The 15,563-nt window shown below is 50.2% G+C and overlaps 1 protein-coding gene across 2 annotated transcripts in view; it reads right to left on the minus strand.

Annotated features, from left to right (window-relative positions):
• Nucleotides 1-15,563, minus strand: part of Cdh4 (cadherin 4) — a 495,273-nt gene that overhangs the window by 65,539 nt on the left and 414,171 nt on the right. For both annotated transcript variants that reach the window (XM_085696922.2, XM_085696921.2), the window contains exons 5-6: nucleotides 11,104-11,259; nucleotides 6,414-6,558 (exon numbers count right to left, since the gene is read on the minus strand). In XM_085696922.2, the coding sequence (XP_085553048.1) occupies nucleotides 6,414-6,558; nucleotides 11,104-11,259 (301 nt within the window). The remainder of the gene's footprint in view (nucleotides 1-6,413; nucleotides 6,559-11,103; nucleotides 11,260-15,563) is intronic.

Raw genomic sequence — 15,563 nt, forward strand, 5'->3', positions numbered from 1 at the left:
CAGCAGGGATGAAGGCCCCAAACCCCTCCCAGGCCTGGATGCTGCTGTTACCATGGACACACCTCCTAGGTCTGGATGCTGCTGTTACCACGGACACACCGCCCAGGCCTGGATGCTGCTGTTACCATGGACACACTTCCTAGGTCTGGATGCTGTTGTTACCACAGACACCCCTCCCAGGACTGGAAGCTCCTGTCACTCATTCCTAGATGGTAGGGAGTTTGTATCTTCAGGACACACATCTGAGGGGACAAAAGGCCGCTAAGCAGCCCACTGGGTGACAAGGGGCAAGGGCTCCCAACGTGAGCGTTGTAAGGGCAATGGGTACATAGTAGCCAGGTCAGCTGCTTTTGAATGAGTCTCCCTACATTTCTGAAGAGACATTAAGTCCAACGAAAGCAATGTGGTGAGGTCAGGAGAATGAACTAGTATTATTTATTTATTTATTAAAGACTTAGTTATGTATTATGTGTGCAGTGTTCTGGCTGCATGTATCCCTGCAGGCCAGAAGAGGGCACCAGACCTCATTACAGATGGTTGTGAGCTGGGAATTGAACTCAGGACCTCTGGAAGAGCAGCCAGTGCTCTTAACCTCTGAGTCTTCTCTCCAGCCCACGAACTAGTACTTTTTTTTATTGATTTTTATTGAGTTCTACACTTTTCTCTGCTCCCCTCCCTTCCTCTCCCCTCCCCTTCAACCTTCTCCCATGGTCCCCATGCTCCCAATCTACTCAGGAGATCTTGTCTTTTTCTACTTCCCATGTACATTAGATCCATGTATGTCTCTCTTAGGGTCCTCATTGTTGCCTAGGTTCTCTGGGATTGTGATTTGTAGACTGGTTTTCTTTGCTTTGTATAAGAATAAGCAGCAGTGTCCTAAGTCGCTGCCTGTTGAGGCCCCACATGAGAATGCTCCCGCATAACCTCCTGGTCCACAGAGTGGGTGCCTACACTCTCATTTTATCAGCACAGAAGAAGAAAAACTTGTCCTGGGCCGCACCAGGGCCACATGGAGGCTGTACGGTAGTAGAGCTGGGTAAGCAGACCCCTGGGTTCCACACAGATGTGCAGGTGTTGTGTGGGTTGGGGTGCACTATCCCACCCCAGGAGTATACTGTTGAGGGAAGGGGAGAAAACTGAGATACTATCCATCCCAACACCCACAACTACAGTTACCACAGTAGTGGGTCAATGGGCAGATGCAAAAAAGGATGGAGCAGCATAGGGACCCAGTGACGACTCCCCATCCACGTAATGGTTGGCCTGTGAGCTGTGGAGTTTGGATTTTGGACAGGAAGTGCTCAGGGCAATGAGCAAGAGAGCCATGAGCAGAAACAAAAAGGAACCTAGACATAAATCTCTCATCCTATATGAAAACTGACTTGCCATGAATTGTGGACCTGGTGTATAGTATAAACCCACAAAACTCCTACAGAACAGCATGGGAAGAGTTTCAGAAGGCAGGGCATGGGAGGCATTCTTGCAAGAGAAGACTTCAACAAGAGTTGAGACTTTGCTCACCAAGGGCCTGGGGAAACAAGCCACAGAGCAGGGGGAGAATGTGCGAGCCGCACACAGGCACAGGACTGTGGGCAGAGCGGGAGAGGGGTTCTCAAAGCACCTCCGAGGACGATCTAATTAGGGGGCAGACAGAGACACAAGCCGTCACCGTAGAGGGTGCACAGATGGTGAGAGACACGGGACGAGATGCCGCGTGTCGCTCATCATTAGGGAAACACGCTCCCAGACTGCGGCAATGTCGCGGTGCACCTCCCACTGTCTCGTGCAGAGGCTGCGAGGGCACACAGCGGTGCTTTGTCACGCAGCATGGCAGTGTCGCACTGGGCGGCTCCTTGAGGAAGGGCATGAAAGTGCCTTCCAAAGTTGACCCCTGCTCACAGCCTGCTATACCTGGATCCAAATGTCCTCTAAAGCCCCCTGTGCTAAAGCGCAGGTCCTCAGAATGGGGGTGCAGTGGGAAGGTGGTGACACCTCACCATGGTTTGCTGCGAACTACTCCAAAAGCCCTGGTCCCCAGCAGGCGGATCTGATCATCGAGAGGCTATCAGATCATGGGGGTTTTGACCCAGCCAGCGAATCCATTCCTTATTGAGCTCCTGGCAGGAGGCTTGTCCTTAGCATTGGTGGTGGGAACCAGAGGTGGGGTCTAACTGGGGGAAGCTATGTCACTGGGGTGTGTTTGAGGGGTCTGTTTTGTGCTTGGCTACTTCTTCCGCCGGACCTCTGTCCCCAGCTGCTGTGAGGGGAACTGCATCCCTCTGCCATGCTCTGTCAGAACGATGTCTCAGCCTCACCACAGCCTTGGAGGCAGCCAAGCATGGGCTGAATGCCCTGAAGTGGTGAGCGCAGTCAAATCTTCCCTACATATAAGGCGATTTTCCCAGTTTATCGTGGAGCCACTACGGTGTATGAGCTGGAAGTGTATCCACAGATCCTCAACCCAGAGAAGTGAAGCTGTGTGTTCTCCAACATTCTGCATACGTGTTACCTCTCAGCATCTTCCTTTGTGATGGACCCAGCTGGACATCACCCTGGCACTTCTCAGAGGGCAGCCAGCTGGTAAACTGTGCCATACCTGTTGCTTAGACCATGGACCTCTGCCCTGGGACCCATGTGATGGCCCGGATGAACCTCCAGAGCCTCATGCTGGGTAAAACGCCAGCCCCAGAGAGAACAGGACAGCGCTTGCCAGGGTGAGGGACTGGGGTGGGTGGAGGATGGGGCAAGGGATGTGTCTACAAAGGGGCCTGTCAGGAAGCAACTTAGAGGAAGCTCACAGTTGGGGGTATCACCCTAGGGAGCAGGCAAGGCAACAGGAGGAGGGAACTCTGAACACTGCCGGGACTCCTGGCTTCCTCGCATCTCAGTGAAACAGGGAGCCGGCAGGAACTGGGATTTGACTATCAGGCCTCAAGGCCTGTCCTCAGGGATCCACTTCTCACACAGGTTTCCTATCCCAGAGGTTCCGTGAGTTCATGGAGGTCATAGGTCTTATGTGTCTTGATGGCAAGGGTCAAGAGTCACATGTGTGTGGCAAAACTGCATAGGATCAGATGCCTAGACACAGACACCTAGAGGCACAGACACTCATGTATACACACACATGCATAGCCTCACATACAAACACAGACACACAGATATACACACACAGACACCTAGACACAGATGTATGCACACACACACAGACCCAGACAATCACACAGATATCAAGATACCAAACACATCAGGAGTTCTGAGGACACTGACCAGCCCTGAACATGGCTGTGGCGGCACTGTTGCCACCTCCTAGGTGTGCCCCGTTCTACTGTGGAAGTCGGGTGAAGAGGGGCGGGGTGGCCGGCTATGTTACTTCTCACAGTTACGTTTGAATATGTATTTTCTAAACAGGCTCATAACTTAGATGAGAAGGCATTTCTAGTGAACTCCTGCAATTGTGAGAAGACTGGGGTGTGGAGGAAAGTGAGGTGTACAGGCTGCACGTGGGACCCCAGGCTGCTCACGAGGGTCCCTGCATGAACCCCGCCCTTTAGTGTTCTCCGACAGCTTAGTCAATATTTAATCCTCACCCATTTGTTTCCCATTAGGACGCACATCCGAAACCTCTCATTAGCCCATCTTTCCAGAGAATAATGACTAATTTCCGGCAGCAGCTTCCCTTTCTCTACAAAGACCCTTCCATTATTGTAATTTACTGATGGAGGAGGAGAAATTGCAGACAATTCCCAGGGTCCAGAGACTGCGCTACAGGAAGGGAAAGCCATATCCTCGCCCTTGGTTGGGGTCCAAGGGTTGGGGGCCCTTGGAGGGAGATGCTGGGTTAAAGTGACATCAACAGGCCGCATCCCACACCTGGTCTGAACATGTGACTCCGCCAGGGACCAGAGAGAGATTCTGAAGTCCCAGGAACCCTCAAGGTCGCTCAGGACGTACACAGTCCTTGGAAAGCTTTCTGTGAGTGTTCCGGGAGCAGGGTTCAGAGCTGCGAGGGTTTCCCTTGCCTGGTCAGCTCTGGGAAGGACCCACTGTCTATCTGCCCGCCCCATGGCTATGGGGCTTTCTGAGAGGCAGTGCGGTACCACACTGCTTTTGTGGTCCTAACGAGTCAATGCCAGCTACACATGCTGGTTTTTTTTTAAACTATTAATATCCTAATTATATTTTTCTGTTTGCTTTAAAAGAAGGTTTGGTTAGCTCGATTTGTGAGAGAAAGATGAGGAGACCCTCAGGCTCTTTAGATAAGTCCTAGGTCTTGGACGACAGGCCACTTGCCTCTGAGCTAACAAAATCACACCCCAGCTGAGCCTGTGCCTCCCTCCAGTCCCTCCAAGAGGTGCCCTTGGCTGCCCTCATTCGTTTTCTTCGGTTGCTTGTAGCTAATTTGCCCGCCCACCGCCTACCCCTGTCCCTCAAGAGACTGCCTTGAGATGAGCTGCCTATGGTTCTGCAGAAATAATGTTACATCCTGTTCCCTCCGGTGACACTGGACTCGCCAGTGTCTCGCTGTCCTGAAAGACAATCACTCGAAAATGCAATCGCCATGTTGAAAGAGCAGTCCCCAGAGACGGGGCAATGACAACCTCCACCCAGGGAGGAGAGTGTGATAAATGTTCGCCCTCCTGCCCTAGTCAGACGATGCTGACCCCTCATGGGGCCCACGGAGCCGGGGGAGCAGGTGTCCTCGTGGAGGACAGCTTGCCCTGGCTCTGCTTACACTGGATTTCCGAGAAGAAACTGCCCGTGTTGCCCGGTACTCTGCAGAACTCCAGGGCTGGGACTGGAGCCCATGTGGAGTGGCTTGCTGTCTGTTTGAACTTCAAGCTTACTTGGGTGTCACGGGTTTTGAATGGCTATGCCTGGCACCTTCAGCAGAGGCTCCCATGGCCTCATCCTTTCTACCCTTCCCCAGGGGAAAGCTTGTCCAATGATGTCCTCCCAGTCCTCAAGACAGGAGACAGCTCGGTGGGATCACACAGGAATTTGTTAATCCCTAGGCTTAAATCTCCTGAAGAGACCCAGCTAGTGGGCCTATAGGTGTGAGGCTGGCTAGCACCTGCACCTCTACGTAGGCCTCCAGCAGGGTTCGGAATGTGGGTGCCTGTGTTGTGACCCCCATACATAGCTGCCTGCGCCTAAAGTGACCTCACGGCTACCTGGTGAGTGGCACACCTTCTTGTCAATACTTGTGGAATGCAGAGACATTGAGACCGGACTCATAGTGAGGTAAAGCCATGTGTCCTCCAGGTCTGTTCTCCAGGCTCTCCGGTCAGTTCTCAGGGGGACGGAGATCTTGACACGGGCTCACCTTCTGGGCTGGGAGAAGGGTCTGCTTGTTTGATGGGCCTTGGTCTCTGGCCTGGTTTCCTGACTCAGGTTGGCACAGCTTCTTCCTTTCCTAGGTTCTCTTCCCACACATGGTCCCCTCTCCTGCACTTCAGCGCCTAGTCTACATGTTACCACAGAGACAAAAAGACCAAAGGCCAAGGCAAAATCTCCCGCTCTAACAATCTAAGCCTAAGTTCTTGGAGCCTGACCCAGGATACAAACAATTAGAGTCTCACCCCTAATGACTGCCGGGTCTCAGCCCAGACGGCCATTTTTCTGGAGGACAAGTGGTGTTGCGCCTTTTACTGCCTTAGATGCTCAGCTGATGACGTGTTTGCCTTGCCAGCATGAGGACCTGTGTCCGGCTCTAGAACCCATGTAAAAATAACCAGGCACAGAGGCACATGATAAAAACCCCAGAGCTGGAGAGGCGCAGACAGACGCATCCCTGAGGCTTGGGCCAGCCAGTCTAGCCGGTGCAGAGATTTCTGGATGAGTGAGACGCTGTCTCAGAAACAGGGTGGGTGATGACGTGAAGAACAATACCCAAGGTTAGCCTCTGCCCTCCACATACACACTCGTACATGTGTACTCACACGGGGACACCCATGTTCACACTCGCCCCCCCCCCCCAAACATTAACTACAAGATAGTGAACACCTCCTCCTACCTATTCAGATGAGACCCCATGCAGACGAACAGTGGCCAGGTATAAAATGTCCCCACTCCTCTGTCTGTCCACTCTTCTGCTGTCTTTCCGTCCTCCACGTCTATTCTTTCTTAAAATTTTATATCAATTCTAGTCTGGTAAAAAGTTTGCTCCCTTGGCTAGGATCCATCTTTTCTTTCTCAATAGTCCCTTCTTCCCTTCTCCTTCTTCACCCAAGGCGTGAGGTTCACCAGGCTATTCCCTGTTGCTACAGTGTCCACTCTCTGCAGTGTCTTGATACCCTGAGGTGTGTGAGGATGGGGGTTGTAAAGACTCGTGCAGTGTTCCAACCCCACGTGTGGGTCCCGCAGGATGTATGGGGCTCCCAAGAAACAAAGTCAGCACATCTGCCAAGCCTTACCTGGCTTGGAGCCCTCATCCACAGAGCCATTGTAGACCTGGTTGATGAAGTCGGGGCGGTTGTCATTCATGTCGATGACATAGATATACAGATCGATAGGATTCTCCACCTTGTTGCCGTTCATGTCCACCGCATGGGCTCGGAGCTACGGAGCAACAGACACGTCAGAGCTGGCAGCCACATCAGGGGTATGACTGGTGATCATGGTTGTTTGTACTTTAACAAGTAAAGTTTGCCTGAAGATCCCAGCGCAGAGATAGCTACCCACACTAGTCAGCCATAGAGGCCAGGCAGTGGTGGCACACACCTTTAATCCCAGACAGAGGCAAACAGGCAGATCTCTGTGAGTTCAAGTTCACCCTGGGCTGCGTGAGGCTGAATTAGTCAAGAGAAACAGAGCCCAGCAGTGGCTCACACCTTCAATTCCGGTACTAGGGAAGTGACATGGCTGGGCAGGAGGAGACAGGAGCTCAGGATTCAGTCCGAGGTTTCATAGAGACAGCTTTCAATCTGAGGACTTGTAGAGACAGGACACCCCATTTGGTCTGAGGATTTCGTAGAGGTAGGAACTAGTGGCTGACTGCTCTGCTTCTCTGGTCGTTCAGCTTCCACCCCCTAATTAATATCTGACTTTGTGTTTTTATTACTAAGACCAATTAGATTAGTGCTACAATGATTGTCTCTGGTGTGGGTGGTTCCCTGGACACTCTGCGCTGGGTGGCACAATAGCTCCCAGCTCACTGGAGAAAGGGGCAGAGGCCCCTGGGTGGGGCTCAGGCGAGATTGACAGGTCCAGAAACTTCTGTGAGCCTTGGCTCTCCCTTCTGTGCAGATGGGGTCATGGGAGCAGAAACCGGGTGGATACCTGGGTCCCCTGGGTCTGCGCTGCCAAAGTCACCCGGATTCCCCGGGTTTTCACATGCCTGGGCTGGACAGGTGCCCTGCAGACAGGACATTCTGTCTTCTCACAGGGGTTGAGCTAGGCCACTTGTGCCCAGTCGAGCAGTTGGGGCTTAGATGCCTGCTCCCGAGAGGCCTGAACAAGCTGTGGGAGAGGATGCTGATTTAGGTGTCTGCAGTGAGCCCACAGGCATTAGCTCTGGCCCACCTCTTCTGCTTGCTGCATTGTAGGGCTATGCACAGTGTGGCAAAGGATGGAGAGAGAAAGAGAGGGAGAGAGAGAGAGAGAGGAAGGGAGGGGGGGAGAGAGGCATGTTGAATGAGGACATCTCAGGAACCAGTAGCCTTGACAGATTGTCCTTGGTTTTGCGTGTATACAGTGGCAGCGTGTGGTGGGCTGAGGTGGTGAGAAGTATGTGGAAGGCCCTGTCCCTGCGGCCAGGACTTCTGCAGCACTGAGCCAGGGGCTTGGTAGGCTGGAGGGGTTCAGGCAGGAGGAGGCTGACAGGGAGGGGGTGGATGGAGGTCCAAGCTGACCAGGACCTTGGGGACCTGCTGTGCTGTCTTTGGACCCAGATGCCTGCCCATCCTCTGGTAGGTTGCCCCTACTGCAGATCTGTCTTCCTTTCTGAGCTTTCACACAGGGTAGAGGGGACACACAAGGCATCCTGTTGGCTCCAGACTGCTCTCTACACTGGCATGGAGGGTTCTCCCCCAGGTAACTGAAGTAGCTGTGTTGGGTGCTCCGACTTGGGCGAGAGTGAGAGGCGAGACTTGTGGGCTTTCATGCCTGGTTTCTGCAGAAGTGACGTCATCCTCACACCTTGTCAAAGGTGGACACATAGGACCTGTTGGTCATGGATACTCTGTGCTCATGGTGTGCCATTTAACGCGTATGATTTGTTTCATTATTTTGAAATCCTTGTTACATTTTGGACCAGAGGCCCACCCTCCGCTTCACGCTTGTGCTGTACACATGACAAGCAGGGGCAGGGACAGCAGAGTGGACGGCACACTGACCACCACCGGCTGAAGGTGGCAGGCCTGAAAACTTCCAGTAGGGAGATTATTGAAGATGCGGAGGAAGGGAGCCCAAGAAGGTCCAGTTATTGCTGTTTCCTGCCCGGGACAGCCCTGCCAACAGCTGCTACGTCCCAGAAGCATGAAAGCAATTTTGGAGATGTCCTAAAGCACAGGGAAGATAGAACATTCTAGTGGGAAATCAGACGACTTGATAGGGCCCTCAAGTCAAGGCCTCAGGGAGAGGAGGAAGGAGAAAGCAGAAACTCCTCAGGCCAGGGGTTTTCTCTTATAGACCACGATAATTAAAAATGAATCTGTCTAATCTTGGAAGAAGTAAGTTTAATCAGTGAGTGGTTTCCTTCCGTGGCCCGTGAGGAAGCAACTTGCTCCTATACAGAGCCGACTTCAGGTGACCTGTCCCCCAGGGAAGGTGACGGCGAGCGGGCTGGGCTATCCCTGCTCTGTCTCTCTCCCAACTTCAAACCCACATCTTGTTGAGCCTCCCTCCCCCCGACTTGGGCACAGGCGTCTTTAAAGGACATATTCCAGAAGCCATGTGTGCATGAGGCAGACAGAAGGACAGGTGGAGAGAGGAGGCCTGCCAGAGTGGTCCTTTCCATAGCTTTGCCAAGTGTTACCTGGACTTCGCAGAGTGAGGCAAGGCCCATCAAGGCCCCTGGGGAAGTACTGACCCTTCTTGTGTAGAAACCAGCAGCCAAGCTGGGCACTTACTACCACCTGCTTAAGTCTGCACCCGAGCCAAGCCTCAGCCTTAAACAGCCTGCCAGCCTCGAACATGAAGTCCGGGGTAGAGACCTGCTCCAACTCTTCTTCCTCAGTTCTTCAGCCTGGGAACAAAATCATCTTCCTGCTCAAAAAGGACACGATGACTTTCCAACTCTGGCTCCCGAGGGAATCTCTTTCTCCACCCGAACCAACAAGATTTGTTTCCTCACTGCCTCTCCCTGACCTTGGCTTCCACCACAGGAGAAGCAAAGTGAGGATGCTCAGATAGCATCTCCAGGCACAGATGGGGAGATGCTCTTGGTACCAGCATCACCCCTGCTTCTTCCCACAACCTATGTCTGGTTCTGAAAACCTGGAACCCAGTCTTCCTTAGGGGTGTTGGTCCATGAAAAATTCAGTTGTTCCTCAGCTTAGAACGGTGCACATTCCCCAAAACTTGGCCCATGTTCACTCCAGTCATTCATGTTTTCCCAGCACCTAACATAGGAACCAACATACGTCGAATGCTCAAGAAATAAACCTTGTATGGAAGGATGGATGTGTGGTTAGGATGGGCAAGTGGGTGGATGAATGAATAGATGGTGGGTTGGTAAATAGGTAAATAGATGGGCAGATGGGTGGATAGATGAATGGGAGGAGCATGGGTGGATAAGTGGATAGGTGGAGAGGCAGGTGGATGATGGATAAGTAGATGGCTGGATGGGCAGGGGGGTATATGTGTAAGCAGTTAGGTATTTACCTGGATGGGCAGATGGATAGGTGGGTGACCGGATGGTGAGTGGATGGGAAGGTGTATGTAAGCGTGAGCAGATGAACAGACAGATGAGAAATGAAGGGAGTAGATAAGGGGGTATCTGGAAGAACCGTGAAGTATCTCGGAAGAGGGGCATCTGAAGGGCTGATGCTCTGAGTCTGACCGGGGTCACTCAGCTCTTCCATAGAAGTCACGGGATGGGCAGCAGCTCCTGCTCTTGGGACTATAAACTGCAGCTATAGGCTCGGGTAGTCATCTCGTGGCAGGAGACTGTTGTGGCTCTCCTGAGGTTGGTTTGCCAGTCTTTTGGGCACACCACCCTGCTCCTCAAGACTCTTTGGGGGTTGGTTGGGGGTTGGTAACCATTGCCAGTGACAGACTCAACCTCCTGTAATCCCTGCTTCTACGCAGATGGGCTGTAAGCAGCTTCAGGGCCAGGCTCTGGCTTTGTCTGAGGATATAGTGTGGATATGCACATGGAGCCTCCTTCTGGAGTGGAGAGATGGATGACCAGTCCTGAACTGGCCATCGGGTTGAGGAATAGCAGGGTTAGCCTGCAATCAGCACAGAGCGGAAGCAAGAAGTCTCGGCAATTAATATGACAGCAGGGAGCAGAAACTGAGAATTCCACCTTTGTTCTCAGATGATGGTCAAAGCGTTAGGCATTCAACATCTTGGCATTTAGCCACAGGCACACACGACACCCTGACCACACCTCTGTTCTATCCACCAGATATGATGGATATCATTATAACCATGTCACAGCTGAGATCTCTTCATGCTGGGGAGAGACCTGAGTCCAGGGTGGCCTCAGTGGCTCACCCAAGGCTCCCAGAGGTCAAGTGCTGGCCCTGGCCCTCACAAAGCTTGGGGAACCAGGCAGAGTGTCACTTGGTCATCACATCAGAGAGAAGTAGGGACCTGGCTGTCCCCTCATGTCCCGTGCTGGTGGGGCAAGCAGGCGGCTGAGACCCCACAGCCTCTCTTTTCTGACTATTCCTCCTTTCTGTGCAGCTCTTGTCTTGAGGCTCTCAGAGAGACAGTGTGCAGAGTTAAAGCTCAGTTGGCCTGCAAGTGCTGGGGTCGGGCCTGACTGTAATGTTTGATGATTCTGTTGAGCAAACCTGTCTGATCTGGTAGGTGCCAGGGTCCCCCTGGGGCCAGATGGAAGTGAGCCTCGCTGCTGACACCCTACCAGGAAGGCTGTGGAAGAGTGGACAGTCTATTACCACCCACTATTGCTATGTTCCATATATGGATACTTACATGGTAAGAGGCTCTTTCCTCCCGATCCATGGGCCGGGTGACATACATGCGGCCAGACATGGAGTCAATGCTGAAGACCTCCATAGGGGGCTGGTCGGCTCCCACACCTGTGATGCTGTACCGGATGGGAATGTCATTGTCCTTGTCAGATCTGATCTGAAAGACACAAGGACAAAGGCATGAGTCTGCTGCAGGGGTGGGGCTGACACACTCAGGACATCCTGACTCCTTGTGGGCCTGATGCCCGGCCACACTCTTAGAGCAGCATGGATACAGCTGGGACGGCTTAGCAACATCTCTCTCACATAGAACACTCTTGTCTCTTCCCCAACAAAGCAACCAGTCACTCTGCCCTAAGAACGTCACTTCCCTATGGTGGTCAACCATAGCCCAGAGGAAAAGAGCCCATCCAGTTTGAATAGGTTTTAGGTGTATGTACAATAAGGTAACCCGTGTCCTAGTGTGATCTTTTAGAGAAAAATTCCTATTTACCATCTAATGCCTATGCATATGATGAAAATATTCCATGTTTGCACAAAAGGCCCAAGTTTCCATATGTCAGTCAAAAGTTTATCAGAGCAGAAACACACTCATACCCCCCACCCTACAACCAGTATCTCTTCCTCAAGGACCCAAAGAGTCTCCAGGAATACACGGGCTCCTGAGTGCCCTGGCTCACACCTGCCACTCCCTGCCTATGTCTACCTTGCACTTTCTCTTCTGAATAAAAGTCCTTGCTACTTTGGTATTGATGTATGGTTTGAAGATGCCAAGAATTGGAGATTCAATGGGCTCAGACAGCAACCACTGGTAGCAGAAGGGCAATCAATGGGCAGTGGGGGGGGTGTTACTGAGTGCCACCAACTGATGTGGGATTCCCTTCTGTATGCTATGAATATGTTTTATTACCATTGGTTATTAAAGAATCTATTTCAGCCAATGACATAGTAGAGTAAATCCAGGCAGGAATCTGAACAGAGATATAGAGAGAAAGTAGGTGGAGTCAGAGAGACGCCATGTAGCTGCTGAAGGAGAAAGACGCCAGCTGCCGGCCAGAACCTTACTAGTGGGCTACAACCTCATAGTGATTCACAGATGAATAGAAATGGGGTTCATTTAAGATGTAAGAGTTAGTTAGAAATACATAAGCTATTGGTCAAACAGTGTTGTAATTAATATAGTTGCTGTGTGATTATTTGGGTCTGGGTGGCCAGGAAATGAATGAGCAGTCTCTGCCTACAACCAACCTCATGTCCAGAGGCATATCAGGTAACAGGGAGGTACAAGGAACAACATTTCAAGATTGTTATTATTATTATTATTATTATTATTATTATTATTATTATTATTATTATTTGAGACAGGAGTTCAGGTAGCTCAAGTTAGTTCAAATCTGCTATGTAACTGAGAATGATTTTGAATTCTTGATCCTCCTCCACCTCTTAGGTCCTGGAATGACAGTCATGATCCATGAAGTCTAGTTTATACAATGCTGAGAACTGAACCCATGGCTTCATGCATGTTAGGCAAACACTCTACAAACTGAGCTACATCCTAGGTCCTCAGTATTTTAAGTTCCATGCCAAGCTGTGATGTGGTATGAAACTGAATAAAATTTATTTTAGAATAAGACTGCTCTTTTGTTTCCCGGCTGGCCAGACCTGAATAATCACACAGAAACTGGTATTAATTACAACATTGTTTAGCCTATTAGCTCAGGTTTCTTATTAACTAACTCTCAGATCTTAAATTAACCCATTTCCATTAATCTGTGTATTGCCACAAGGCTGTGGCTTACTGAGTAAGGTTCTGATCTGGTGTCTTTCTCCTTCAATGGCTACGTGGCATCTTTCTGACTCTGCCTAGTCTCTCTCTCTCTGTCTTCCAGCCTGGCTATGTTCTGCTAAGCCATTTGCTGAAACAGCTTTATTATTAACCAATGGTAATAAAACATATTCACAGCATACAGAGGGCAATCCCATATCATAGCAAACAGATTCCACCCGAGAAAAATGCTGCTACTAAGAAACTGTGCTTACCTCTGTTCCTTTGTGTCTAGAATTCCTTCCTAAGCTCTCTCAGGTTTTATGTGGATGTAATTGCCCCACATTGGGTGCCATTTTGTTGGCATACAAAAAAGTTCTACAATAGCCTGAAATGGAGTATAACAAAGGTTTATTTATCTGGGGATAAACTCACAGAAAGAATAGGGATCTGCAGTCCTCTGCATGCGCTGGGAACTGGAATCAAATCCAGTAGCCAAGAGAACCACACATGCTTTTCGTCTGCATTTATAGTGCATGAGACCATGCACTATAAATAAAGTCTGTTAGCTGAAGGAGTTCTCATAGCAACTTATGCCCTGGCAATGCTGAAGCATGCATGGGCAGTCCATATATGATGGTTCTGTTGCACTTGTCAATATTGGATTTCATGATCTAAGTTGACGAGAATGACTGACCAGGTCTTTGCCTTAAGAGGGCACCAGATCTCATTGCAGAGGGTTGTGAGCCACCATGTGGTTGCTGGGAATTGAACTCAGGACCTTTGGAAGAGCAGGCAGTGCTCTTAACTGCTGAGCCACCAAAAAGTGGCAGACCAAAGTCTCCATTCACACCAAAAGCAGGGATCTTGCTGGGTGGGTCACTTCTTTGCATGAAATAAGACAAGACTCCCAATGGAGGTGTGAGAGAAGCCTGAGAACAGAGTTTTTTCCAGCTTCATCTGAACACCAAACTACAAGCTACTCCAGAAAACTCCCAATTCCCAGAAAAATCATCTCAATAGAGAACACCTTTCTTTCTTCATTTTTAGGGATAACTTGATTTTAAAATTTTAATTAAAATATAATTACATTGTTATCCCATCTCTTCCCCCTTTCAAATCTGTGGGCCCCTAGTCTTTACTTATCATCACATATTATGGTGGCTCGAAAAAGAATGATCTTCTAGCCAGGCAGTGGTGGTGTATGCCTTCAATCCTAGCACTTGGGAGGCAGAGGCAGGTGAATCTCTGTTAGTTTGAGATCAGCCTGGTCTATAGAATGAAAGCAATACAGAGAAACCCTGCCTCAAAAAAAGAAAGGAAGAAAGAAAGAAAGAAAGAAAGAAAGAATGGCTCCCATAGGCTCATGTATTTGAATTTTTAGTCACCAGAGAGTAAAACTGTTTGACAGGATTAGAAGGATTAGGAGGTGTGGCCTTGTTGAAAGAAGTGTGTCACTGGGAGTGGGCTTTGGAGTTTCAAAAGCCCATTGCAGACTCTTTTCCTCTCTTTCTGCCTATGGATCAGGATGTGGCTTTCATCTCAGTGATTGCTCCAGTACCTGCCTTTCTGCTTACTGCTGTGCTCCTCGCCGTGATAATAATGGATTAAACCTCTGAAACTGTAAACAAGCCCCCAATTAAATGCTTTTGTTCATAAGAGTTGCCTTGGTCATGGTGTCTTTTCATAGCAGTAGAACAGTGATTCAGACAGACATTGATACCAGGAGTGGGGTGTTGCTGTGACAGGCCTAGCCATGTTACTTGTTGGTGGAATGTGAACTTTGGATTAGGAAAGCAGCTGAGAGTGTTAAGGGAGCTTTAATGCACCATCCTAGTGGGAATAAGGACAGAAGTGCTGAGAGCAGTGTGGGGCCAGCTCAAGGAGTTTCAGAGGGGAGGATGTTAGTAAGTGGCCTAGAAACTGACTGTTCTTGTGAAATTTTGGCAAAGAACATGGCTGATTTCTGTCTTTGTCCTAAAAACTTGCAAGAGGCTAAACTGAAGAGTTTTGGATTAATGGCCTTGGAAGAGATTTCACGACTGCCCATTATTGCCTGTGTTATGTGGCTATCAGTGGTCACTGATTCCACGACTGCCCAGTACTGCCTGTGTTATGTGGCTATTAGTGGTCACTGACTCCACGACTGCCCAGTACTGCCTGTGTTATGTGGCTACTAGTGGTCACTGACTCCACGACTGCCCAGTACTGCCTGTGTTATGTGGCTACTAGTGGTCACTCTTAGGTAGATGTGCAATGAGAAGGAGCAACAGAGTAAAGAGGAAAGACTGCAAAATGCACAATTGAAGAGAAAAAGAGCACCAGGAAGTGAAATGTAGGAGCCGGGAGTTCCAGTGCTCAAGGAGATAAAACGTTTAAAGGAAAGACTGAGGGATGCTAAATGGAGAAAAGGGAGCGGTGACCTCAGGGCACAACTCCACACAGCTAGGCTTCCAACTTGTTAAAAGGATTTAAAGGAGCCATCAACAACAGAAAGTTGATCGGAATGTAACTGAACTAGGGGACAAGTTCCAGCCCCAGACGGCAACAGAACTTGACACCATCCACCCACTGGTTCTGGCTCTAGAGTTGTGAACACAAGAGAGGGGTTGTGGGGTCTCCCACCAAGGCTCAGGAGAGACCCTGAGGACACGAGGGTATCAGGGGTATCCCTGCATGGGAGCTCAGAGAGGCCA

This window comes from Myodes glareolus, chromosome 10, assembly GCF_982192425.1.
Source record: "Myodes glareolus chromosome 10, mMyoGla1.1, whole genome shotgun sequence".
In the NCBI taxonomy this organism is placed as follows: Eukaryota; Metazoa; Chordata; class Mammalia; order Rodentia; family Cricetidae; genus Myodes; species Myodes glareolus.